Source organism: Urocampus carinirostris, chromosome 8 (assembly GCF_059441175.1).
Source record: "Urocampus carinirostris isolate Australia breed hairy pipefish chromosome 8, RoL_Ucar_1.0, whole genome shotgun sequence".
Classification (NCBI taxonomy): Eukaryota; Metazoa; Chordata; class Actinopteri; order Syngnathiformes; family Syngnathidae; genus Urocampus; species Urocampus carinirostris.
In genome coordinates, this window is record NC_142356.1 from 30117104 (window position 1) to 30144520 (window position 27417).

Consider the following 27417-nt stretch of genomic DNA (forward strand, 5'->3'; position numbering starts at 1 on the left):
TAGTTGTACGCACTACTCCTCTTTTTTTACCTGTAGCAACTGTGCTGCTTGCACCAACCTTCTTCCGAGGCATAATTAGGGGTTAAAACACTCCCTTCACCGCTTTTGAAAAACGAAAACAGAAAAGGAGTGCGCGTTGCCGTGACAACAGTTCTTCACGAGGGGTGGGGGCAATTTACACTCGTACGCCGCTCAGCGTCGTCCCTAGCGTACCGGCGTTCGAACTCCGATTTTTTGAACGAAAAGCGAAGCAAGAATTTCTCGAAATTTTTGTTCGAGAACCGATTTGTTCGAACTGAGAGGCGTTCGAAAACCGAGGTTCCACTGTATATGTAAGCCAATTGCACTCAGGCGGCTAGTGATTGAAACCTTATGCATTCCTGTCAACCTGTACGTTTTTGCCGTACAAGTACTTTTATTATGCATTTTAAGACGTGTACGACGAACAAGAAAATCTGTACGGAAAAACGCAAATTTGTCAATTATGGGTACCATCCGGTATACACCGACTATGACAAAACGGCAAATCAATCAAGTCAAACGAGTTCGCTGCGGTAGCATCTATCTCGGTATGTTATTTTCCGTTGCAAACGAGCCGCCTCGGCTTTCATAAGGTAGTTATGTAGTGAAAGGAAGTCCGTCTCTTTTTAGAAAACCGGCTTTTTTGGCTCAACTCATTAAAGTCAAGTCAAGTCATTTTTATTTGTATAGCCCTAAATCACGAAGAGTCTCAAAGGGCTTTACAGATTATTATACTATATCACACAGACTATTTTTCAGAATATTATTATACATTCCCCTGCTCTGGAGCCGACGAGAAGAGTAGGTTATTCATATGCTATAGAGTAGAAGTGAGTTTTAAGCTTAGATTTAAACATTTCCACTGAGGTTGCAGATCGGATCTCAGGGGGAAGAGGATTCCACAGCACCGGTGCCCGGATGGAGAACGCTCTCGAACCAGCAGAACACTTTTTTGCTCTTGGGATCACCAGAAGACCGGCACTCTCAGAACGTAGGCTTCGGACCGGGACATAGGGGGAAATCAGATCTGAAAGATAAGAGGGAGCAAGTCCATGTATGATTTTGTATAATAATAAGAGAACCTTGAAATCACATCTAAGGCTAACTGGGAGCCAATGCAGGTTAGCCAAAATCGGTGTGATGTGATCGGACTTTTTTGTCCTAGTTAAAAGCCCCGCGGCTCACTTGCTTTGATGCATTCTATTACGAATCATTATTGTTGTATAAAGAAGTTAAGAAAAAAAGGAAGTATAAAAGTAGAAAATGAAAAAAGACAGGTTTGTGGTTATCCCTTTAATCAGTATATTACCAACAATAATTTGATGCAAAAAAAGAATTAATAATTTGGAAAAGAAAATGTATTATTCTACTTAATTATATTTGCATGTATTTTTTCCTTCTACAGTGAACGTCCAAGCTACTTAATTTTTGAACTTTTTTTTATAATAAACCTCATTCATGTCGAGCAACTCAGTATCTCACAACAAAATGTTAATGAACAATATATATGATATAACTAAACACATGCACAATATAACATGTTAACTACATAAATAAACACGTTTAAAAAAATGGTGTAAGATTATTTTGTATTTTGTAAGGGAAAATACAACATTTTGTAAGGGCATGGAGCCGTGGAGGTTGACAGGTATGTTATTGATTGAAACTTTGACACCAGCAGAAAGATATTTGGAAGGAACATGAAAGTTCGACTTTTAAATCACCATCACTCTTTGCAATTTATTTAACTCTCCTTTTATTTAATATTTAATGTTGATTATCCTCAAAAAAGTTTCCCCTTTCTTTTCACCTTTTTCAGATTTAAAAACACAACAAGATGCCAGACAAACATGGCGGCGACTTCTAGTTACGGATTCCACTCTGTTAATGAAATACACATTCTATGATGATTATTTTTTTAATTTGCGTTAGTATGCGGCACGGCAGCTGAGTAGTTAGGTCGTCCACAGCAAAGTTCTAAGGTCATGGGTTCAGATCCATCTACCAGCCTTCCTGTGTGGAATCTGCATGTTTTCCCCATGCTTTCATGGGTTTTCTCCGGGCAACCCGATTTCCTCCCATGCATGTCGGGTTAATTGGCCGTTCAAATTGTCCCTAGGTGTAAATGAGCAAGTGAGTTGTCTTGTCTCTGTGTGCTCTGCAACTGGCTGCCAACCAGTTCGGGGTGTCCCCTGCCCACTGCTCAAAGATGGCTGGGATGGGCTCCAGCACCCCGTGACCCTAGTGAGAATGAGCGCCACTGATGATGGATGGATACATTATTATGATAGTTCATGTATTTTGATTGTAAGGCGCACCCCCAAAATAAGTCTATTTTTTATTAAGGGTGGTACAATATGCTCTTGTTATGATTACTGATTTGGGGCACCTCTGGCTGCCCCGTTGGCGCCAACAGCCCTGGTCGCTGATTGGCTCCTTGCTAATTTTTAACCCTCCCGGCTCCCTGTTACCGGCGTCCGACCGTTGCGAACCTTCAGCTCCCCTAAGGCAAGCCTTCCGACCCTGACTCCCTCCTGTTTTTGACTGTCGTACGTTTACCGGATTCGACCTGTTTCTGTTTGACCACATCTCTGCTCCTCCGCCCCGGCAACCCAACCTGTTTTTTCGCCTTCGACACCGCTATCGCTCGCCACAGAAGTTCCACTTCCGAGTTCCGAGTGATCTGCTCCCTGCAACCGACAATCACTGGATTGTGGGTGCCAGCTTAAGTCTCCTTTCTCAATAAAACTAAGAAACTAACGCAATTGGGTTCCCGTCTCCATTCCTGGTGCCTGACAGCTTTATTCAAGACTCGATTGTATCATGATACAGATTCGATTTATATCACGATTCTCGATAACTTCAATTCTACAAGTATTGCAATTCAATATAATAGATGATTGTGATTTGATTGAATTTTCTAAAAATCAAGCGCCTTAAATAATACACTTCTGGAAGATAAACCTTGAATAATATTCAAAAAATGCACATTAGTCTGTGGCAGTCAATCCGAAAGCTGAAATTTATTTCAACTGAGACAAGGAGAACATAACATGACCACTTTGCAACAGGTTTACAGCCACAAGATGTCATGAACTCAAAGTCAACGTATACCTGTCACCCTGTAAGGTTTTGCTGTACAAAGTATGTTTTTTATGCATTTTAAGACGAGTACGACGTACAAGGAAAACTGTATAGAGAAACACAAATTTATCATTTATGGGTACCATCCGGTATACTACGACTATCACGAAACAACAAATCAATCAAGTCAAAGGATTTCGCCGCAGAAGCCTTTATCTCGGTATCGTTTTTTTTCATTGCAAACAAAGCGAGCGATTTGATGCTACTGTGCGCATGCGTCTGCCGCTTGGGGATTTCCCATCATGCATCATTCCGAAACAAAAATATGGTGTACGATTATTTTGTATTTTGTAAGGGAAAATACGACAGTTTGTACGGGCATGGAGCCGTGGAGGTTGACAGGTATGTCAACGTAACACAAATGTGGTCCTTTCATGACCCTATTTACAGTTTACACTGTAAGATAAGAAAATAAAATAGTGTCTCTAAAAGAAAAAAACAGCACAAGTGTAAGCTATCAAATTTAAATTCATATTTAACATATTTGTGTGTGTATTCCCTTGTATAAAATATATACCGTATATATATATCTATATATATATATAGATATATATATAGATATATCTATATCTATATCTATAGATATAGATATAGATATAGATATATATATAGATATATATATATATATATATATATATATATATATATATATATATATATATATATATATAGAGAGAGAGAGAGATAGATAGATTTAGATATATATAGCTCTACATATACATGAATCGGTTTTTTTTGTCACGCTCCTATTTCATATAAGATGCGTTGGACTGTAAGGCGCGTGAAATGAAAACTACAGTAAGAGCTATGGTTGTATACAAAATAAATAAATAAATATAAATTAAAATAACCTGTTTCATTATGACACCTGGTTTCACCACGTAAATTAATTTTAGTGTCAAACAATGTACATGTTAACCGAGTGTGGGCACCCGAAGACCACTCTGTGTTTCTCACAGGCAGAACAGTTACCGTCTGTAGTACATTTTAACAAAATTCAAAACAAGAGTATAGAATTTTTTTACAAAGCGTTACCATAAACAAAAATCTTCATTTAAATAATTAAAAAAAGTTTCATTACTTACAATTATTTTACAAAGCAACATTGAAAGAGGAACGTTCGAAAATTGCCGTCTGACTGCCGTTTGCGCTGCCGTCGAAGCCCTGCGCTTCTCTTGTTTCTTTTTAGCAGCAAACAATTAACATGTTTACCACAAGAGGGTGCTCAAAGACCACATTTAATGTTTCTCAAAGGCAGGATAGACCTGTGTTAAACCTACAGTTTATTTCTAAAGTACTTGAAAAAGTTGTGGCACAGCAGCTGAATGATTTGATATCCGAGAACAATCTTTTCGAATCTATGCAATCAGGATTTAGGGCTAACCACTCTACTGAGACAGCCCTGATTAAGGTAACCAATGATCTTCTACTGGCAATGGATTCTGGCGCTTCATCACTCTTGCTGTTGCTGGACCTTAGTGCTGCCTTTGACACTGTGGACCATAATATTTTACTAGAATGGTTGGAAAAAAGGATTAGTCTTTCAGGAACTGTCCTCTTATGGTTCAGATCCTACCTCTCAGATAGGACGCACTGTTAAATATGGTAAAATGACATCTGAGCCCTTTAGTGTAACCTGTGGTGTTCCACAGGGTTCAGTACTTGGCCCCCTTCTTTTCAGCATTTACATGCTTCCATTAGGTGATATTATTCACTAGTATAATATCAGTTTTCATTGCTACACAGACGACACTCAACTATATCTTCCGATGGAGGAATCTGCCACCCTAGACTGTGGAAATTTGGAAGCCTGCCTCACTGAGATAAAAGAATGGATGTCACTCAACTTCTTGCGCCTTAACTCTGAAAAGACCAAAATGCTAGTTATTGGTCCATCTAAATGCTGTGACTTGTTCTCAAAAACAGCTCTGAACATTGTCAAATGTAATATCACCCAAAGTGACTCAGTCAAAAATGTAGGTGTCATATTTGATCTGTCCTTTCAAACACACGTGAAGAATATTATTAGAACAGCTTTTTTCCATCTTCGCAACATTGCTGTCTCAATAGGATGCGGAGATTATAATTCATGCGTTTGTTACCTCCCGTCTCTATTACTGTAATGCACTACTTTCCGGTCACCCGAAGTCCTACATAAAGAGCCTTCAGCTTGTACAAAATGCTGCAGCGAGGCTTTTAACTAAGACAAGATAGTTTGATCACATTACCCCGATTTTAGCTAACCTGCATTGGCTCCTGTTAGCTTAAGATGTGATTTTAAGGTTCTGTTGGTAGTATTCAAAATCATGCATGGACTTGCTCCCTCATATCTTTCAGATTTAATTTCGCCCTATGTTCCGGTCCGGAGCCTTTGCTCTGAAAATGCTGGTCTACTAGTCCCAAGAGCCAAGAAGAGATCCGCACGTTCGAGAGTGTTCTCCATTCAGGACCCGGTGCTGTGGAATGCTCTTCCCCCTGAGATTTGATCTGCAACCTCAGTGGAAATGTTTAAATCTAAGCTAAAACACACTTCTATTCTATAGCATATGAATAACCTATATTTTATGTTGACAATATCAGGGGATGGTGTCATAATAGTCTGTAGTTTGCAGTCTTTGATCTGTGCAGCCCTTTGAGACTCTTTGTGATTAAGGGCTATACAAATAAACATGACTTGACTTCCAATCTTCTCAGATTTTCCAGTATATAAGGCGCACCGGATTATGAGGTGCACTTTCAGATTTCTGGCATATTTGGGATTTTTAGGTGCGCCTTATAGTCCGGAAAATACAATATAAATCCATATATAAATATGTGGTAATTATTTGTATTTATTTTTTGCCCAGGTTAGCGGTGGAGAAAAGAAAAGAAACACAAAAAGCAGACGTCAGATATATTTTTTTCCTCTTTATGTTAATTTAAAAAATTGAGCGTCAAGTGTGTGAGAAACACAACAAGCAAAACACATTTCAACACATGTAGGTAACCCAGGGCAGACACATGCGCTCGTGTAAAAACTCTCATTAACATTATACACCGGAATAACCATACACAGCAAACGTTCTTTCCAAAACTTTTCTGTGCCCTTTTCCATTTTGTGCCTTTTGACAGCGTCAAAAAAAGAGTTCCTGCTGCGAGAAAAAAAAAAAGAAATATTTCTCAAGGTGCAATATGAAAATCAAAATATTTACGCCAAATATTTTTCTTCAGTACAAAAAGCGTCTTATTTTATAACTGTCACTGCCTTGGTTTCTTAATTAGGGGATTAGTAAAGTGGGACCATCTACCAGCTAGACCAGGGGTCTCCCTCTGGCACCAGGGTGCCCCCTCAGGACCGCTGAGGTGCCTGCGGACATGTTCTGAAAATAGCTCACCAGTGCTTGGTCATTGTGATTTTTGAGTAAAATTATTTATTTTAGTGGTTGGCTGAGCCTATTTAACACCACTACCAATAATTAACCTGGTAATAACATAGTAACAATATAGTAATCACACAATGTTATTTTAGGAATGCATATCAAACTGGGTGCCCCTTGCGCTAATTAGCTTTTGCTTGAAAAAGGATAGAGACCCCTAAACAAGACACATACAGACTGTCGCTGCACTTGCACTTTGGGTCAGATGGGGTAGTCGCAAGTTCAAAAAGAAAATCAACCTTTGCAATGCACCTTTAAGGATGATGTCCCAAAATGCAATGCAACTTCAAATCTGTCAACATATATGCATAAAGGGTTTTCCAAATAGTAAAAATTCAACCTAAAACACAAGTTTTTTTCCAACATTTTTATTTTGAAACATTGGCCATCGCTTTGCAGCCACTTCTCCATATAAGGAGACCATGGCGTGACAAACTAGCACCCCTATTTTTCCACGCTCAATTAACCAGGAAACTAGAAATGCATACCTATTTAAAATGGCCACTATCCCTTTCGATTTGTTAGGTTGTACTTATTGATGCTTTCTGTTATGACAGACACGCACCAATGGAATTAACATCAAAGTTTTTTTTAGTTTTCCTATTCACATGAATGCCAAAAATTGACGTGAAAAGTACTATGCAAGTAACTGACTCCCTGAGGATTAGTGCATTTAGTTTCATCAACTTGCCATCAAAATGTGAGAATTCACCACACCAACAACCCTCATGGGGCACCAGGGGACTAATTACTGATTAGGCGCGCGCATTAAACCATCCAAATATGACAGCACAGACAGATCCCTAGCGCCGGATCATTGACTTTTCTGCCCGCCAGCGCTGATTTCTTGGACTGTGTTTTTGTTGCCCGTTATCTCCTGTCCTCCCCCTGCGGAGCGCTTTTTGTCATTTCCCTCGACCCCATTAGAACTGGTAACTCAAGGCTTTTGTCCACATTTGGAGCTTCTCCAACCATCATAACACAACTTTTTTAAATTGAATGACCTCGTCGACCAAATGAAACGAAAATGTATGACTTCCTGATCAACTTTGGGTATCATTCAGCCTATTCACTCAAAAAAAAAAAAAGCGTGAAAGTGATTTTGGGGGCAAGAAAAAAATAATTAACTTCTATCAATGGACAAACCTACCCAAAAATGGTAATTTATAAGCAAAATAACATGGCTAATCGATGCTTTTGAGTGGGTTCTCTTGAGCTAGATATAGCCATATTATTTAACGTCAAAAGTGAAACTGGCGGCTACTGAGGGAGTTTTGAAAAATCTGCTGGGAGTTTTGAAAATCTGCTTGTTTTGAAACAACTAATGCAGCACAAGACAAAAAGTGTGTGCATGAGAGTGCATGTACACAAGCATGTGTCTGCCTTGAGAACATCTCGACCATCGTCTCACGGGACAGAAAGAGAAAGTGAAATAGAAGGCTGGAGAGAAAAGAGAGGAATAGTTCAAACGAATAAACAATCGAAGCAAAAAGCACTTTTGCGTCTGTCTGCCGTTTTGTCCCAAAGTGGATCATCGAGGAAAGACACTTGAGGCCTTCTGCCAGAAAACTTGTCCCGAACTTGGCTCGGTGGCAGTCAACGCGAGGAGAACAAGAACCAAGAGCAGCTACAGCAGGAGCAGGTCATTCTTCGGTCCAACACTCTTTTTGATCAGCGCTCTAAAGATAAAAAAGCACCATCATCATCAAATTCATCATAATCCAATTTCTTGTTCTGAGTGGTAGAATAACATTTGAAAGGGAAGTCGATTAACTGTCCTTTTTAACTTAAAAAATTTGACATTTAACTGTTCCTAGAGTGAGAACCGAAACCTGTGGTGAAGCAGCATTCAGAAACTTTGGTCCTCACTTACATAACGGTCTGCCGGAGCACATCAGGTCTGCAATGTGTGTTGATATCTTTGAGAGGAGGCTTTTATTGATCATCTTTATTTAGTTTGATTCTTTATACTTCTAACCATTTTCCGTAATCTATTTCTTACTATTTCACATTTTTATGTTTTATTCTGTAGTTTTTTTTTTTTATTTCAGTGTTTTCTCATGGGGTGGCTTCACACTGGTAGTGAGGCTAAGTGGCTGAAATTCTTTCCTGTGACCAATTGATGCCACCCCTTTCAAATTGGATGAGCTTCCCTCAGGTCCGTTTCCTCACATGGTTAGTCTGTGCCTTGCAATAATTGTATTTAATTATGTAAGGTATTAATTTTGGGACAGCATTTTGATTTGCATTGGAAAAGGCCCCCCTTCCACCTTTCCTTTCTCTCCTTCTCATCCGACAGCTATTATTATTATTACTGTTATTATTATGAACCATTGCGTGTCTGTGTATTTGGCATTCTGGGTTGTTGGGTGGGGAAAATGAGGGGATTTTATTTTCTCATGCTACACTAAAAGTATTTATACTGCACTTTGAGTTGCAATTCATTGCCTGAAAAGTGCTTTACAAATACATTAAGATTTATTGATTGGAATTTAACGATATATTTTAGAATGTTGTTCAACTTTTAAATTCAAGCATAAAACATCATACAATATAAAATACATATTTTGTGTTAAACTTCATTTTTTTCAAGACAATTGCATTTTAACTAAACATGAAACCTTAAAATGAGAAAAGACCACACAATTTATATTGCAGTTTTTGATTACTGTATACATTGAAAGCAAACCCAACATGAAGCAAAAAAACATTGATTTTAATGTCATTTGTAGTTAAAATATATTCAAAAATATAAAAATGTAATAAAATAGAAGAGTAAAAATGATTATGAAAAACAGAATTATCTATTCAACTAGTTTATCAAGATAGATAACGGATGTTTTTTTTTTTAGTAAATTTTACAATCGGAAAAATCTTTGAAATGTATAGACTGTGAAACATGTACCGGTAATACTTTTTCCATCCATCCATCCATTATCTGCACAGCTTATCCTCAGTAGGGTCGCAGGGGTCCTTGAGCCCAGCCCAGCCGTCTTTGGGCAGTGGGCAGGGGACACCCCAAACTGGTTGCCAGCCAGTCGCAGGGCACACGGGCACAGACAGCTCACTCGCTCATTCACACCTAGGGACAATTTGGACCGACCAATCAACCTGACATGCATGTTTTTGGAATGTGGGCGGAAATCGGAGTGCCCGGAGTAAACCCATATTATTATTTTTATTAAAGGACACGGCGGCACTGGGTGGTTAGCGCACAGCCCCACAGTGCAGAGGTTCAAGGATTCGAGGCCAGCCATTGCAGCCTCCCCGTGTGGAGTTTGCATGTACTTTCCGTGCCTGGGTGACTTTCCTCCGGGCGCTCCAGTTTCCTCCCACATTCCAAAAACATGCATGTCAGGTTGATTGGTCGGTCCAAATTGTCCCTATGTGAATGAGCTAGTGAGTTGTCTGTCTCTGTGTGCCCTGCAACTGGCTGGCAACCAGTTCAAGGTGTCCCCTGCCGACTGCCCGAAGACGGCTGGGATGGGCTCCAGCCCCCCATGAACCCACTTAGGATAAGTGGTGCAGATAATGAATTAAAGGACACTGTGTAATATTTTACCTCTGTATTGCGCTGTGCAACCGAAAACGAATGTAACAAAGCACAAAGATAAATGTAAACTACAAGGTCTTTTTACCACTGGGTGGTGCTATATAATAGACACTATCCATTTAAAGCACAGGTGTCAAACAGGCGGCCCGCGTGCCGGATCAGGCCCGCTAAGGGATTGAACAGAGAAGACAACACTCAGAGAAGTGCAAGAGAAAAACAAGCTGCAGGTTAAAATATGTCAACTTGATGTTGCCAAAGCCAGGTTCCTCTCACAAAGATACTGCACTTGTATTTATTTCTCTCTCTCTCTCGCGCGCGCTCTCTCGCTCTCTCTCTCTTCCACCCCTTTTCTCCCTCTCTCTGTCTCTTTCACTCTCTGTGTCTCTATTTTTCTCTTCCTTTGTTGCTCTTAGTCTCTTTCTCTCTGTGTCTTTTTAACTTAATTTGCTCTAACTTCCTTTTTTCCTTTTCTCTCTTCCTACCCTTCGCGCTTTCTTTTCTCTTTTCTCTCCTTCTGTCTTTCTATTTCTCTTTGGATTTATTTCTTCCTCTCCCTTTCTTTCCCCCTCTCTCACGACTTCTCTTTTTATCTCATTTGTTTCTGACGCTGTCTCCCTCTCTCCCTTTTTCTTTCTTTGTCCCGCCCTCTCTCCTTTTCCCTCCCTCTTTCTCTTATTTCTTCATCTCTCTTTTTCTTTCTCTTTAATCTACTAGTGTGGCCCCCGACAGAATGTTTGTTCTATCGTGTGGCCCCCCCGAGTTAAAATGAGTTTGACACCCCTGATTTAAAGCATAAGTTATGACGAGTGAACATATGGTCTGATATTGAAAGATACAGAATGCTGGGAAATGCTATTTGAAAGGAATTGATGGATTTTTTTTTGACAGGACTTAAGTCACTGAAATTTCTTCCTTGGATGAAATAAACAAGCCAATACGATGAGGAAGTTGGAATAAAAATGCAAAATTTAAAACGTATTATGCTGAAATCGGATGAATTACAATCAAAAACGTGAGGAATGAAAAATAGGCACAAAGTGTGTGACATGAGAGTAGCCTACATCAAAATACATACGTGTTGTTGTTGTGGAATTTTGTGCTACGTGTGATCGTCCAGCGCCGCCCGGATGCTTTTGATTGACAAGTACATCTCCTCCTCGGGGTCGTAGTAATAAAACTTACTTAGATACGAGACGAGCGACCTGTACATACATGGGAAATTCTCAGTTAAAACCTTATACCTTTTTGAAAGAAAAACAAAAAACAAAAATCCCCTTCACAACTGTAACCCCTGTCCTCATAGAGTTAGGGTTGACTTAAAATTAAAGTTTGGCTTCTAAAGATAAGTGTACAGAGTGTATAAAAGAGGAAAAGATAGAGTTTTGAGCAAGGTTTCATATTATGATGTACACAACTTCAAATATGAAGGTTCGGGTACTGAAGCATTATGCCTATGTCTTCACATTATCGTCTCAAACTTCTGTTAGGGTTTCCAAATGGGGTTTTAAAATTGAACACAATTAAGATTGCACACTCTAGAATAAATTGATTGTTACGCTTTCATATTAACGTTCAAAGCTGGTTAAGGAATTGAAATGGGGGATTTTAAATTCCAATTATGGATAAAAACATAGTTTTTTGAAGATTAGGGTTATGTGAAATACATACAATTTCTCAAAATACGAACATATTTAAAAATGCACGTTTATATGACAGCGCATCTAGTTGTGGTTATTCTTCAAATTGATATATATTTTTAATGAATTACGTTTTTTACCACTAGGAGGCACTAAAGAATACACAATGTCCCTTCAAGATCCACGGGGCAGGTGGGGAATCGGTGGAAAGAAAAATATATACTGTAGTAACTTAAATCTTTATTGTCTGTTGTTTGAATTTTATTTTATCATAACCCTTAAAACTATGCCTTTGCATGGTATAAAAAAGTAAAACAAAATTTTAAAAAAGAAAAGATTGAGCAAAAAAAGATTGACCCATGCTAATGCCTTGAAGTGTGTTAAACCAAATAAAACAAGGGTTAACGTTTTAGATTAAGATGCAATCTAGATTTTCAGTTTGAGATTATTGCTAGGGTTAAGGATTTAGACAAGATTTTTAATTGTCTAGGGTATTCTTTCATGTTTTTACAATGATGTCAAGTTTTTAATTCAAAATTCTTATGGTTCAGATCCCACCTCTCACTGTGTTAAATATGGTGAAATTACATCTGAGCCTTTTAGTGTTACCTGTGGGGTTCCGCAGGGTGCAGTAATTGGCCCCCTTCTTTTCAGCATTTACATCCTCCCATTAGGTGATATTATTCGCAATAGAATATTACTTTCCATTGCTACGCGGATGACACTCAACTATATCTTCCTATGGAGGAATCTGCCACACTAAACTGTGGAAATTTGGAGGCCTGCCTCACTGAGATAAAAGACTAGATGTCACTCAACTTCTTGCGCCTTAATTCTGAAAAGACTGAAATGTTAGTTATTGGTCCATCTAAATGCCATGACTTGTTCTCAAAAACTGTTCTGAACATTAAAAATTAGGTGTCATATTTGACCCCATTCTGTCTTTTCAAACACACGTTAAAAATATGACTAGAACAGCTTTTTTCCATCTTCGTAACATTGCTCAAATTCGCCCTATGCCGTCTCAGTCGGATGCGGTGATTATAATTCATGTGTTTGTTACCTACCGTCTCGATTACTGTAATGCACACTCTCCGGTCTTCCAAATTCCAAAATCAAGAGCCTTCAACTGGTACAAAATGCTGCAGCGAGGCTTTTAACTAAGACAAGAAAGTTTGATTACATTACCCCGATTTTAGCTAACCTGCATTGCCTCCCTGTTAGCGTAAGATGTGATTTTAAGGTTCTGTTGGAAGTATACAAAATCATGCATGGACTTGCTCCCTCATATCTTTCAGATTTAATTTCGCCCTATGTTCCGGTCCGGAGCCTTTGCTCTGAAAATGCTGGTCTACTAGTGATCCCAAGAGCCAAGAAGAGATCCGCAGGTTCAAGAGCGTTTTCCATTCTGGCCCCGGTGTTGTGGAATGCTCTGCCCCCTGAGATTTGATCTGCAACCTCAGTGGAACTGTTTGAATCAAGGCTTGAAAACACTTCTACTCTATAGCATATGAATAAGCTATATTTTATGTTGACAATATCAGGGGGCAACATCCGATGCAGCCTGGTCATCCTAGAAGGGGGATTACCTCATGTGCTGTCCCTTCTCAAGGTTTTTTCATTTTCCTCATGTTTAGGTTTTTGAGTTTTTGTGCCCTAGTGTAGGTTTTAGATCAGGAGACGGTGTAATATGGTGTAATAATAGTCTGTGGTTTGCAATAATCTATGGTCTGTGCAGCCCTTTGAAACTTTGTGATTAAGGGCTATACAAATAAACATGACTTGACCTAAAAATTGTCCTTATCTAGATAATAATTTTTTCCCATCAGACCCTTTTTTCTTTCTTTGTTTCAATTATTTTGTTAATTCATTGTGTTTAAAATTGATTGTAACTGTGTCTCTGGGATAAAAGGAGAAAAAAAAAATGGCAACAAAGACTCAACACCAGGGGCTTAAGTGCCATGTCCAACGTGAAACCCATCAACTCGGTTCATAAAAACTGTGAAACATAATTTGAATCATCAACCAAAATGTGTACTGCAATCGCAGTAAACGGACCTGGGCAGTGGAAGTTGTTGGATGTGATCAATGCGCACGATTTGGCGTATGCAGAATCTGCAGAGGTGCTGCAAGGATTTGACGTTGCTGAAGCGGGACACGGGATACAGAAGTTGCACCGGCGTCGGAGGAAGGCCTGTCACAAGCAGCGCAACGTACAGGAAAAAATACAGGAAAGTGTAAAAAAAAAAAACAGCAAAAAGGCAACTTTCTCTTTGTAATGTTTTTGGGGACAGTTTATTTCACCTGGTGGTATTCATCAGGTTAAAGCATTCTATTCATAAAACGTCTGTTTGCAATTAAATTTCTACTTGGACTATACAGCATTCAAAACAAAACAATCCTGGCCACATTGCGGAGTACCTGGTACTCTGGATCGGAGGAAGTAGAGAAATTTTCCATTTTTGGAGTGCATAATGGCACGCTCTATGAACTCCACTACCGAGTGGCAGCGGTCCTCAAACTTGGGGTGACACCACAAGCTGAACGTGCCTAAAACACAAACGTCAATGTAGCACAAGTGAGATTTCGCTTTTCCTCAAGGGAAATTCATACAGTATAAACTTTTAGAACAAGAAGCAGCTTAATGCTAGCTTAATGCAGTGACATGTGGCAGGTTAGGCTCTGCCTTAGGGGCCGGTCACACAGCCGTTTGCGTCTGTATCGCAGGTAAAATTTTGCAGGTTTTTTTGCCCGTGGTTGCCCGCGATGGAAAATGCGCAAAATTGGCCAACCCGCTGTTCATCGGTGGTATGCCCGCAAAACAGACGCCGGCGACTGTTCCGCTTCCTCATCGCGTCATTTTTGCGTCATTTTCACGTGTGGACCACGGGTATAAAAGCTGCCGAGCCGGCGTTATGCCGAGAAATGCATCCTTGCCGAGATTTGCATCCCCTCGCTACTACAACCACTTTTAACTCGTTTTATCTCACTTTTATATCACTTTTAGGGAATTTAATGGCGAACATATAACCAAAACCACTTCGTCTTGCATTTGTTGGGAATGTAATACAACTTAAACCATTCCGTCTTTGTATTTGTTGTGAATGTAATCGAACGGTAATGCACGCCGTATACAAATCACTTTTGAGCAGGTAACATGTTTATTTTGCCTTTTTCTATTCAAATTGCTCGTATTGAAACTGTTATGCACTCTACCATAAAGCTTATTTCTGCATAATAAGCTTTACGGTATAGTGCATAACAGTTTTCAAAAGCGATTTATATACGGTGTGCATTACCGTTCGATTACATTCACAACAAAAACAAAGACGGAATGGTTTATGTTGTATTACATTCCCAACAAATGCAAGACGAAGTGGATTTGGTTATATGTTCGCCATTACATTCCTTAAAAGTGAGATAAAACGAGGTAAAAGTGGTTGTAGTAGCGAGGGGATGCAAATCTCGGCAGGGATGCATTTCTCGGCATAACACCAGGCTGTAGAAATCATAACCGCTCAAGACACAGTCCCGTGAAGATCAAGATTTCAAGCTATGGCACCGAAGAAGCCAATATGTTATTATTGTAATAGTTTTTCATTTTTATTTCATTATCTTGTTATGAAACGAAAAGAAATGTCAAGAAATAAAAATGGATTAAGACAGGGTCACTACGCTGACGGGGATCCATGTTCACCCCCTTGACGTCTCGAGCACAACTGACGTGTGCTCAGCAAATCGCGCTGTATATACGCGGAGAAAGGCGTTTGACCGTCACACGCGTAACACGCTAATTTCACGTAATAACACCGCGATACAGGCGCAGAACATGCTATGACCGTGCTCCACCCACGATTACCCGCTGAAATTTCGCGCCCTTCCCATGTGTAACCACGCCCTGGCCGCGGCCAGAGCACGTCGTTCTGCGTCATTTCCGCGTCATTACCTCGTGTGCCGCCCGCGGTTACACGTGGTCTAAAGTTTTGAGCAGCGCAAAACTTTTTCGCGCGGCCAACCGCGTGTGAATTTCCGACCGCGTGTAAAGCACTGCTGTATCTCGTCTATATGGCGATCTCAAAGCGTCCAACATCGTCTGCTTCACGGGCAGAAATTTCTGGCCGTGATTCAGCCTCGATACGCCCTTGAAAGGCTCGGTGGCCGAGCCCTAAAGTTTTGAACAGCGCAAAACTTTTTCGCGCTGCCAACCGCGTACCGCGTGTAGAGCACTGCTGTATCCCGTCTGTATGGCGATCTCAAAGCGTCCAACAGCGTCTGCTTCACAGGCAGAAATTTCTGGCCGTGATTCAGACGCAAACGGCTGTGTGACCGGGCCCTTACCTGTCACCAAAGAAATATAGAATTCAAATTTTAATTCTCTTGCCTCATGGTCATGGCAAAGGGTACACCTAAGCTCCAAAACAATAGAAGTGATGTAGTATAATAAAGCTAACAGCAAGTCATGCCATCCAGTAATGTCTTTCTTGTTGAATAGATTTTTTTTCCAAAATGGAGGATCACCTACGCATTGATGAGTTTATGCAATAGGAGCATCGCATATAATTAGAAATTAAGGTAAAACCATAAAAAATATATATATGCCGCAGTTTATATACTGCTTTCTTGCGCTACCAACAAAATGATGAAGAAGATGTAGGTTCGTTTATTTCCAAATATGCCTCACTAGACATAAACCTCACTGCACGCCACTACGGTATGTTGAAAATATGATCATGTAGTAGTAGAATCATAGATAATTATAATTCTGAAATATTATTTTTTAGATAATCATTTTAACTGCACAGCGCATTGCATGTAAAACTCGTATACCCCCTGCACAAATTACAAAGAAGTACTTCTAAGATTCAAAAAGGGTGTTAACCCCAAAGTGAGCACTTGTCTTAGCCGTGTCTTACCACGATAATGTTCCATGCGTGTGTGGTGCGTGACGCCTTGTGAGCGGAAGCTGAGGCTGAGGATGTATCTCGGGTCGGAGCTGTCGCGGACCAGGAAAGAGCCATCTGGTTTGCCTTTCAGCTTCATCTCCGCGTCCTCCCAGTTCATGGGACCCCAGTACCAGCCGCACTTTGGACCAACACGGCGCACGTTAAACACTACACACTGGGACCTCAGATAAGAATTTTTTTTTTGATGAACGATTAATATAATTTCTTTTAAATACAATTTTAAGAATACATTCAATAGAATTATCACCGTTTCTTAATGAAAACGGGACAATAATTCAAATTTACACCACACAAAATAATAGTGGTGTGCGATCAGGGCCAGCAAGCCCTTCTTTACTGGCGTAAAAAAGGCCATTTTCAAGACGAACTTTTTAAGGGAAACAAGAACTTGTGAGGAGGAAAACTTTTTGAAAAATTCAATTTAAATTCTCTTTTCTTTAAAGGTTATTATGAATAGTGATACATTTCAAATGCTGACTCAAGTTTATTGATATGCAAATGGTCTAGAAAACAGCCCGTGTTCTACACGATTAAGGCAATGTAACTCAAACCGTGACGCCATAAATGATGGTATTTGGATGGATACTTGTAGGACATCACTGAAGGCCTAGGTGGCAAATGAACAACATGGCACTGCATAATACACAAGAGATTCTGTTCCAAGGTCACCTATTCCATTCCTCAAGAGATCTATCCAACATGTTTTGGTTAAATTACTGTTATAATTAATATGGGGGGAAAAAGCTTTAGAGTGATTAAAACTATTCTGTTGATTTTATATGTAGGTTGTTTGAATTGTCAAATTAAAACATTTACTTGCTCTTACCACTAAGGTCAATTCTTACCTTTGCCCAAGTAAATTTTAACCCTGGGTGCCTTAACACAGTGGGTAAGGTTGGAAATGCATACAATATTCTCATGTGTATGACACTACACTATGTATTTGTCCAATGATTGATCAATCAAAAAACTTTGCGGACCAAAATCGCAAAACAGTGTGTGCAACAGTAATCAAATCCGGGTCACGGCGGTGAGAGTGCCGACACTTAACCACAAGAGCACCAGTGAAATGCTGGATGAAAAGACATTCGATTTTATCTCATTATCACACTATTTTTTGTCAAACTCCAACGTTATTGTAGCAAAGTTGAAGAAGTGGAGAGAATGCAAAACAAAATGCACTTTTGAAATTAGTGTTTCTGGCACAGTGAGTAAAGGAAAATAAATTAAAACAGTTTATGATAATGTGACAAAATGTAATGCCTTTATGTAACTCTGGTTGTCTAGTGGTTAAGTGCCGGTACTCTCACGGCTGCAACACACAATTTTTTTCGACTTTGGTCAGGGACACTTATTGACTGATCAATCTTTGCATTAATGTATACCATAAGCCTAATGGTTATGCCCAATAATCAGAGCAGCTGTTACTGTAGTCTAAATTTCATGCGTCTTTGTAATCTGGTGCGCCTTTATATATGAAAAATATATGACAGAAGATGATTTTGGGGGGAGTACTCCCTATAATCTGGTGCGCTTTATAGTGCGGAGAATACGGTAATTTAACAAAATGTAAAATTCTTGCTCAATTGGAGCAGGGATTTGGAGATACAGCCTGCCAAATTTTGCCATTTCCAGCAAAAATGGGCGTGGGTAACTCCTTAGGTTTTAATTTTCAATTCCTGAAACTCTTTCTGACCTCTGATCTGATTGATTAAAAATGTTAGTTTTTTGTGTTGCACCATCCCTATAGCTTTTTGAAGAACTGTGCTGCAAGTTTCACACCAATCAAAAACAGCTTACCCAAGCATGAACATTACATTAGCATCCAGTTTTTTGAATGCCTTATTAATCTACGGAAGAACAGCAAAATGGCCCGGTGTTGCTGAGCTGATAGTAGATTGGATTTGTCTGCTTGGAGTGGTTGGCGGTCTGGAGCTACAGTACCTAAATTGGCCCCCAGAGGGCATAAGAGACCCCACAAAAGCAGATCACACAAAGGTAAACGTTTACCGATTTTGTTGGTATTTATTGGAGGTTCCTTGACACAAAACCTAGCTAAAGACACTTGCGGGGGCTTAAAGTACAAATGTATGAATTTTCAGGAAAATGGGTTCAGACATTTTTGATCCTATAAGTCTCATACGAACATACATACACACACGTCTGGATTTATAAAGTTGGATTAGTTTGGATAGATTAGGTTAGATTCAGATAGATAGATTTAGACATGTCTCATAAAAAATAATTAGGCATATATGACCACCAAAGTCAATCAGGAATCAACTTTTCAATATGCAGCGTGGGTCAATGTGGCAGCAAGAAATGACATTCGGATCACTACCTTCTCCAGGTCTCTGAGGCTTGCGGTGAAGTTGCTGCCTTCTGACCTCCGGAGAGCACAGAGGACGGGCGGTGCGGCTTGCCTGGAAGCGGATGCTGCTTCCACCTGAGCTGGGTTGACATGAGGAAGCGCCCGCAGGAAAGCATCTGTAACAGGACAAGAAAGAGAAGGCTTGAGCATCCAGACTGCCATTGTGTCCTGTCCTGTATTGTGTCATCTGGTCCTGCATTATCGCAAAAATGTCATACTGATTGCTGTGTCTCATTCCAAATTACTAGTAAAACGAAATAAGAGTACAGTATAGCGCTGTCTTTTCATTACAGTGCTAAGAAGTATTTTACCCCTTCCTTATTTATGTGTGGGGGGGGGGGGTCCCGTATTCATCACTCAAAACCAATTTTGATATCACACAGAGACAACTAGATGGGAAAAAAAGGCAGTTTGGAAATGTAATTCTATTTATTGAGGCACAAAACATCTAGGCCTATCTGACCCTGTGCAAAAAACAGTTGTTAAATCACAAAGTAACTGTGACAAACTAAAGTTTGGGGGAAGCTGAGTTCAATTCCATAGGCCACGCCCCAAATTTGTGCCAACACCTTGTCTTAAATTCAATTTAATAAACAAAGTGATGTAGTTTACAACATCTCAAGAGCACAATTGACATGCCACAATCCAAATAAATTCCATGAGAAATTTGAAAAAAAAAGTGACTGAAATCTATCAGTCCAGAAAAGGTCACAAAGCCATTTCCAAGGATTTAGGGCTGTGAACAACAAACCACTATCAGAGCCATAATCCACAAATGGAGAAAACTGGAGACTGTGGAAAACCTTCCCAGGAGTGGTTGACCATCTAATATTTCTCCAGGAGGTTACAAAAGAACCCTGAAAACATCCAAGGAATTGCAGGTCTTGCTGGCCTAAGTTAAGTTCAGTGTTCATGACTCTGGTATAAGAAAGACACTGGAGTTCCCAGGCGGAAACCACTGCTGTCACAAAAGGACACAAAGTCATCTTTTGCCAGACAGCATCTTGATTGTCCCCAAGACATTTGGAGAAAAACTCTGTGAATCAATGACCCAAAAATTGAACTTTTTGGAAGGTGTCCAGCCCATTACATCTGCAGTAAAAATGGCACAGCATTTGATAAAAATAAAATGATGCCAACAGTAAAGCATGGTCGTGGCAGTGTGATGGTCTGGGGCTGCTTTGCTGCCTGAGGACCAGGACAGCTTGCTTTGGTTGACAGAATAACAAATTCTGGTGTCTAACAAAATATCCTAAAGGAGAATGTTTGGCCATCATTTCATGCCCTCAAACTCAAGTGCTCTTGGATCATGCAGCAGGACAGTGATCCAAAACACACCAGCAAGTCCACCTCTAAATGGTTAAAAAAAAGGAAGGTTCCGGAGTTGCCAAGTCAAAGTCCGGATTTAAATCCAACTGAGATGCTGTGGTGTGACCTAAAACAGGCAGTTCATAATAGAAAACCCCACAATATGGAAGTTTTTAAACAATTTTGCAAAAAAGTATTCGGCCAAATTCCTTCACGACCTTGTGAAAGATTCATTACCAATTATCGTAAACGTTGGACTTCTGTTCTTGCTGCCAAAGGTGGCCCACCTCAATATTAGGATCAGAGGCAGTTACTTTTTCACATAGGGCCAGATGGGTTTTGATTATTATTATTTTTTTAGCCTGAACAAATGAAATCTAAATTAAAACTTAATATTGTATTTCCTTGGGTTCTCTCTGTGTGATATGAAAATTGGTTTGATGATATATATGCAAACAGAGAAATCAGGAATTACTTTTTCACGGCACTGTACCTTTGTCAGGTCTCATCCTGCCCAGTCACAATTTATGATTTTATATTTATGTAGGGGTGCACAAATTCAAATTTTTGGCCACCACTCTCTTTAATTTTGGATTTATTTATTCCAATGATCTACACAACTCTTAATTTTTCAAGAGGGTAAAGTTCATGGTCATAAACTGCATTATTGTAAGGGCTTAGCTGCTCACAATCCACATTCATGTCTCCAGTCTTATTTAGTTCAATTCAATTTTCAATTGACAGGAAAAATACTTACTTTAGGTACAATTTTAATAATCATAAACTGTTTTCATTTATTTTTCTGGTAAATTATGAACATTTAGAACAAGCAATTTTTTTTTCTAGCACCTGGTAGATTGTTCCAAGCATTTTCTTTCGAATTGTGGTAGAAAATATTTCTAAAATGAGCAAAATATTCCACCATCTGATAAATATGACAATTTTTTTAAGGATGTTTATTTTTATTTTTAAAGAAACAACATAAAATGAAATAGAAATATCATTGAAATCACACAATATTTTGCCAGTGGGGTAAGAATTTATATTTGTAATGCTGGTATTCATACCTGTTAAACTCAGCCAATGCCCCCCACCTCCTTATTAACGATTGCAATTCCATTCATTAAGTGATAATAAACCTTACAAACTCAATGTGGCACCTATTTACTAACAGCAAGACAGACTATGGTTATACCACAACAGTATTAGCAATCTGTGATAACGTTACTGTCTGCTACCAGTGACTGTGATAAGCTGAAATCGGCAAGACGAGATCTATCTAACAAAAACAAGTTTAAAAAAAAAATCAAGAACAAAATTGTAATACGGTGTACACAATTTGAAATGATCAAATTATAAAATACGAGGGGGAAAGGTACAGTATAAGTTGACAGGCATGGGTGTTTCTCTCCATCGTATTATTGAAATTCAAAGTGTTTACTGTGATATGCACAGTAGAGAACCACGTTTTCCTGCACAGTTAAATTCTTACTTTGCCATCCACACAGTTGCCAGCGTAAAAATAGAAAATAAGAAACTGTATACTGTACATGTATACATAAAAGAATATGACGAATATTAAAAGATAAAAATACAAGATTAACTTAAGATGAGTTAAGGCAATAAGATAAGGATATACTGTAGATAAAATGAATGAATGACTTATCCCGTCCTTTATGTTAACGTAAGATAATACAACTCTTCTGCAATTTGAATGTTGTCACACACTGCCGTTTTCTTTCAAAACTGTTTTCACCCTGCCTTTGTAGCATCTTACCGTTGAGGCTGAGGCTGTGCTGCATGCTGGCGTGCGAGGGAGGATTGGGAGGGGGGAGTGGCAAGGGGAGGGACTGCAGGGATGCGCCCATCACACTCAACAGGAAGCCTCCCGACTGTGGACCTGATATGCCATCTGACATGCACGGGAAGGAGAAAGGGGTTAAGGAAGGTAAGGTGGAAGAAATGTTGGAGGATGGAGGGAGTGCATTTTAGGAGCGGTGGAAGGAGGAAAGGAAGGAAGGAAGGAAGGAAGGAAGGAAGGAAGGAAGGAAGGAAGGAAGGAAGGAAGGAAGGAAGGAAGGAAGGAAGGAAGGAAGGAAGGAAGGAAGGAAGGAAGGAAGGAAGGAAGGAAGGAAGGAAGGAAGGAAGGAAGTAAGGAAGGAAGGAAGGAAGGAAGGAAGGAACAAGAAAAGGATAAAAGAGCGAGGTATTGATCCCTAACGCTTGCGATATAAACAAATACTGATGCAGTGCAGTATAATCTGTATGTACTATTTGGACTGTTTATAAAAGTATTACATCAGATAGAAAATGTAGGTCATGTCAATAGGATAGTGAAAACAACTCCAACTCTTTATTAATTAAAGTATACATTTTATTCTATTATATTTTTAAAGAAGAAAATAGCTGACTTAAGTAGAGGCGGGTGGTAAACTTATATTTACAGGAAGTAGAGGCAGAAAGAAAGTTAAAATGTAGCAAGTATCAGTAGCTACACAAAAGCCTGGACCTCTGCTCATATACAGGATTTTCACTTATCGCGGATGGTTTTGGTCCCCATTAACCGCGATAACCGTGGTCTTACTGTAATGGAATTGTAATTGAATAGAGAGCAACCATCTAACATTTCTTTTACTGACAACATCCATTCTGTGAATTATTTTCCTGGCATTATTTTACACCCTCTATGAATTAACAAGAGACTGTTAAAAAATGAACTTCACCGTTCGCATCAACCATTAAAGTCTATTATCTCGATACTCTATTTTGAGTTGTCACTTACAAAATGTACCATTAAGGTAACATTGAGTAACGATTTTTTTCCAGATGGCCTTTGGTAAATAACATTGTAATATTTAACCTATTCAGCCTGAAAAACCACCTAGCACTGGTTGAAAGGATGTTAAAATATTACACCTTTATATTGCTTTTTCGGACCACATTTGGACCACATGGCATGGTCTACGCACAACTCAACTGTAGACGTCTGTAGATCTAACATTAAAATGCGCCTGTTTAAGGCTGTCAAACGTATGTAAGCTTATAAGCGGCAAGGCAAAAAGGCCAATTGTGGGTTCAGTATTTAAGAGACATGCAAACTAAAGTGAAAAAGTCAGGAAGCAGTTTTGAAAAGAAAACAGAGACAAACAAGAAATCGACAAGTTATAGAGAGACGTATAAAAGAAGTGGAACAGAAGAGAACAGAAACAAGAAACAAACAGGAAGTAAAAACAAATAAGAAAAAGGATAAACAGGTAGTAGAGCAAGACAGAAGCAGGGAAAGACAGGGTGACAGTAGACACTGCCTGGAAATATTGAATTTACAAAAACAACAACAGTAAAGGCTGAGTGGTAGAGATACAGACAGAAATGGAAGGGTGGGGAACAAGAAACAAAAATACAGTAGTAAGTACCTAAAAGGCTGAGACTTCGACGCGGTGGAGGTGGCGGTGTGGGCGGGTGAGGTGTGTTGGCGGTCCCTTGTCGAGAGACGTCCACGTCCACTAGAGACATAGTCTCCCCTGTGCCCAGAATGAAGACACAGACAAATAAAGTAATTGTTGGCAATGTTCCCTCTAATTTTCCACGATTCTGAGCAAGTCGGTGAGCAACGCTTGAAACAACAGTGAGCAACAGCAATCCCAAGTGTGGCAACTAAGTAATTATCAAACATGTCCAAAACTTGACATCACGTTACATTTTGCTGAGCAATGCAAAATTATTTTTCACTTTTGAATGAATTGACTAATGTACTATTGCAAAGGTTGTACAGCCTACTAACGTCACTTGTTTTTACAATTCTTTCACAAGATTTCCATTTTTTTTTTCCTGGTGTCTTTTGTCGCATAATACTAACATTTTTGGGTGGCTTATTTAGTCAGTTGCACGATACAGAACTGTATTTAAATACATGTATTTTTTGGAAGTTCAACAAGATTGACTTTATCTCATTTCATCTCATCTCATTAGCTGCACCGCTTATCCTCAGTAGGGTCGCGGGGGTGCTGGAGCCCATCCCAACAATCATCGGGCAGTGGGCAGGGGACACCCTAAACGGGTTGCCAGCCAATCGCAGGGCACACAGGGACAGACAACTCGCTCCCTCATTCACACCTAGGGACAATTTGGACCGGCCAATCCACCTGAAATGCATGTCTTTGGAATGTGGGAGGAAACCGGAGTGCCCGGAGGAAACCCACACAAGCACGGGGAGAACATACAAACTCTGCACAGGAAGTCCGGTAGCTGGATTTGAACCCACACAGGAGGTTCCCAAGACCTTAGAACTGTGCCGGAAACACGCTAACCACTGTGCCGCTGTGCTGCCCAAGATTGACTTGATATAATTGGAAATTGTTTAAATGCAACACAAACTTTTTCTTCTTCTTCCGTTTTTTCTACTTTTTTTTAAATTCCTTTTAAAAAAATAATCTTATTGTGTTTATTTTTTCCTAGCTGTTACTTTTTTCTTTTTGTTCTCTATTTCCTTGTTTTCCTTTGTTTCTTACTTTTCTTTTTTTCTGGCTTTTTTTTCTGAAATTTTCCTTCTTTTTTCTCTTCCTTTTGTTTCTTTTTTTCTCAACTTTACACTACTTTTTCATTTGGGTATTTTTTTCTTTTTTGTTCTATTCCCCCTTCATTTGAGTCATTTTGTGCATAATTTTACATAATATTTGGTCATATAGTGATGAAAGAAGCAAAAACAACCTGAAGAGCCGTTTAGGACCCGAAAGAGCCGGTTCCTTTTAGTGAGCCGAGCCGAAGAAGCCTGTTTTCGAAAAACTCGACTGACTTTACTCAACTTCGTTTTACTTTGACCTTGACTTCAAAATACCGCATTTAGAACACAACGTCAGGGGAACCCATGTATTTTTACCTTCATGCACTGTAACTTAATTCGCTTCTTAATTAGCAATTTCGAGCCCTAATTTTTGTGAGCTGGCTAGATTTTCTTGTGCGCAGAAAAGTTCTGGGTAGTGTACAATTGCGCACACACGCATCTTAGAGGGAACATTGCGCTGGATAGACTATCTTGTGCGCTGAGAATGTGCGGGCAGTGCGCGATTGCAAACACGCGCAGCTTAGAGGGAACATTGGTTGTTGGATTAAAACACTGACTGACATTGTCAACTTGAAATAATTTGCAACCAGAGAGAGTGTGATGAATAAATTGGCATTACCTGTGAAGGTGGAGAAGGAGGCAGGGCAGAAGGCACTGCTGCTGCTGGCCAGCTCTTGATCCACACTAAGTAAAAGTAAAATGCACATACAATAATTATCAGAGTATTATAGAAGGTAAATTGCAATTATCATCAACATTATCAATAGACACTGGTTTTCCAGTTTTTCTGTCTTTGATTTACATCTCACCTGTCCAAGTCCAGTGACGGTCCAGACACACTCATGTGTACGCCTGACAGCCCTTCAATAGGAGTCTTGCGGTCCTGGTCCAGGAGGTGCGATGAGCCGCTGCAGCTCTTGGTGCGGAACAATTTGCTCAGACGGCCCTTCAGTGAGCCTTTTTTGGACTTAGCGGTCATCCTCATGGTCTTGGCTGCTCCACCTGTCGTCCGTGGGACACTGGCACACCTCTCAGGCATCCTGCGTGGGGTGGAAGCCTGGCTACTGTCCTGAGGGAATTTCTTCATAACTTCGTGCGCTGCCCAGGACTTTGCTTCGCCAATATCTTGGTCCGCCGTCACTTCTGCACGAAAAGAACTGATTTTGTTCTCGAGTTCTTGTGTTGCGCTAAATAAATAGTGTCTGTGGCGCTCTCGGTCCTTCAGACTCTGGTCCTGCAGACCCAGCCCGGGCACGCCATCGCTGCCGAGTCCTTCCAGAACTAAGAGAGCATCGCTGGTGACGGTTGGATCGCCGGCATGCTCTTCACTTGCGGAGTGCGCCTCTGGACACGCGCAATGCGGGAGCTCTCCAGCTTTGAGAAGCATCTTTGGTACCGCGCCCACCCCCAGTTCACCAAACCTCCGGGCTAGCTCCAACACAGCTCCCTTCTGGTCCTGGTCTACGCACGTCCATCTGTGGTCGATGACAGCCAGCGGGGTGGAGCTCGCCGACGGCCACTCAGTGGGGGTGGCTAAAAGTCGATGTCCGTGGCACATCTCAACAGATCCTTGCTGCTTGGTGGACGCAGGGACCGAATTACACATCCCCCAGGTTCCATCAATTTGATCCTGGTGCAGCTGTACTTCCTCTGATTGTGTCTTAACCGGGACTGTCTCGGAGCAGCCGGGAGATGGGATGTGCAGGTTCAAACTCTGAGGAGTCCTTTGCTGGTTCAGTTCTAAAATCCCACCCCCATTCCGCATGAGATCAGAGAAGACCAGCAGCTGAGGCCGTAGACTGGAGCTGAACTCACATACCGGGGCCTGTGGGGGGCTCTGCGGCCTCGGAGAAGCACAAGGCGAGATTGGGCGTTCGCCGTTGCCGCCGTCATGTGCGGCCGGGCCGCGAATCGAGGGGGCTTTGTTCCGCTCTAGGTCCGCGTCTCGGGTGAAATCAAAGGCCGCTTTGTGAGTCAGCGCCCCAGGCTGCGTGGTGCTGCTCACAGCATCCAGCCGTTCTTCTTCGGCACCAGAGACCAGGCGCATGAGGACGAAGTCGGGCGAAATTTCTTGCGCGTCGCTCGTCATTGTGTGCAGTGGATGGCGGGCGAGCGATCGGCAGCAGACGCGCGCGTCACATCGCGACCAAAGCGGAGCAAAGCGAACACCGCGGAGGTGAAGCCGGGCTGCAGCTCCCTCGGTGCAGCGAGACAAGAGGTCGAAAAGCAGACGACAAGGGCGACATCAGCCGCCACGTTCATTCTCTGCGGCGGCGGCGCGCGGGTTCTGGCGCACGAGTCCGGCCTCGAAAATCATCTCTAGTCCCCGCTCAGTGAACACAGTGCAGGCAGGCAGCAGGCAGCGCGACCCCACAGCACCCTTTTCTTCATCCAGGCCCCACCCGCGCGCTCAGCATCACTCGTGACGAGCACACGAATCAA

At 40.7% G+C, this 27417-nt stretch overlaps 1 protein-coding gene across 2 annotated transcripts; it reads right to left on the bottom strand.

Moving 5' to 3' along the window:
• Positions 1 to 6057: 6057 nt before the first annotated feature.
• socs7 (suppressor of cytokine signaling 7) lies at positions 6058 to 27390 on the bottom strand. 2 transcript variants are annotated; one of them, XM_088342287.1, is made up of 10 exons: positions 25785 to 27390; positions 25595 to 25659; positions 23828 to 23935; positions 22192 to 22326; positions 19077 to 19222; positions 16685 to 16853; positions 14193 to 14321; positions 13830 to 13965; positions 11210 to 11336; positions 6058 to 8260 (listed from the first exon to the last, which is right to left on the bottom strand). In XM_088342287.1, the coding sequence occupies exons 1-9, from the start codon at positions 27062 to 27064 to the stop codon at positions 11234 to 11236; spliced, it is 2271 nt and encodes a 756-aa protein (XP_088198413.1). In that variant the 5' UTR covers positions 27065 to 27390; the 3' UTR covers positions 6058 to 8260; positions 11210 to 11233. The 2 variants fall into 2 exon arrangements, with proteins under 2 accessions (XP_088198413.1, XP_088198414.1); XM_088342288.1 differs by lacking the exon at positions 22192 to 22326.
• Positions 27391 to 27417: the final 27 nt, after the last annotated feature.

Bases quoted from the DNA above. Each gene is read 5' to 3' on its own strand.
- socs7 (XM_088342287.1), bottom strand. From the start codon at position 27,064: ATGACGAGCGACGCGCAAGAAATTTCGCCCGACTTCGTCCTCATGCGC. The intron at 23,936-25,594 runs GTAATGCCAATT...TTCTGGGCACAG, and splicing joins CTCCTTCTCCACCTTCACAG to GGGAGACTATGTCTCTAGTG. The intron at 22,327-23,827 runs GTACTTACTACT...CGTGCATGTCAG, and splicing joins TCGAAGTCTCAGCCTTTTAG to ATGGCATATCAGGTCCACAG.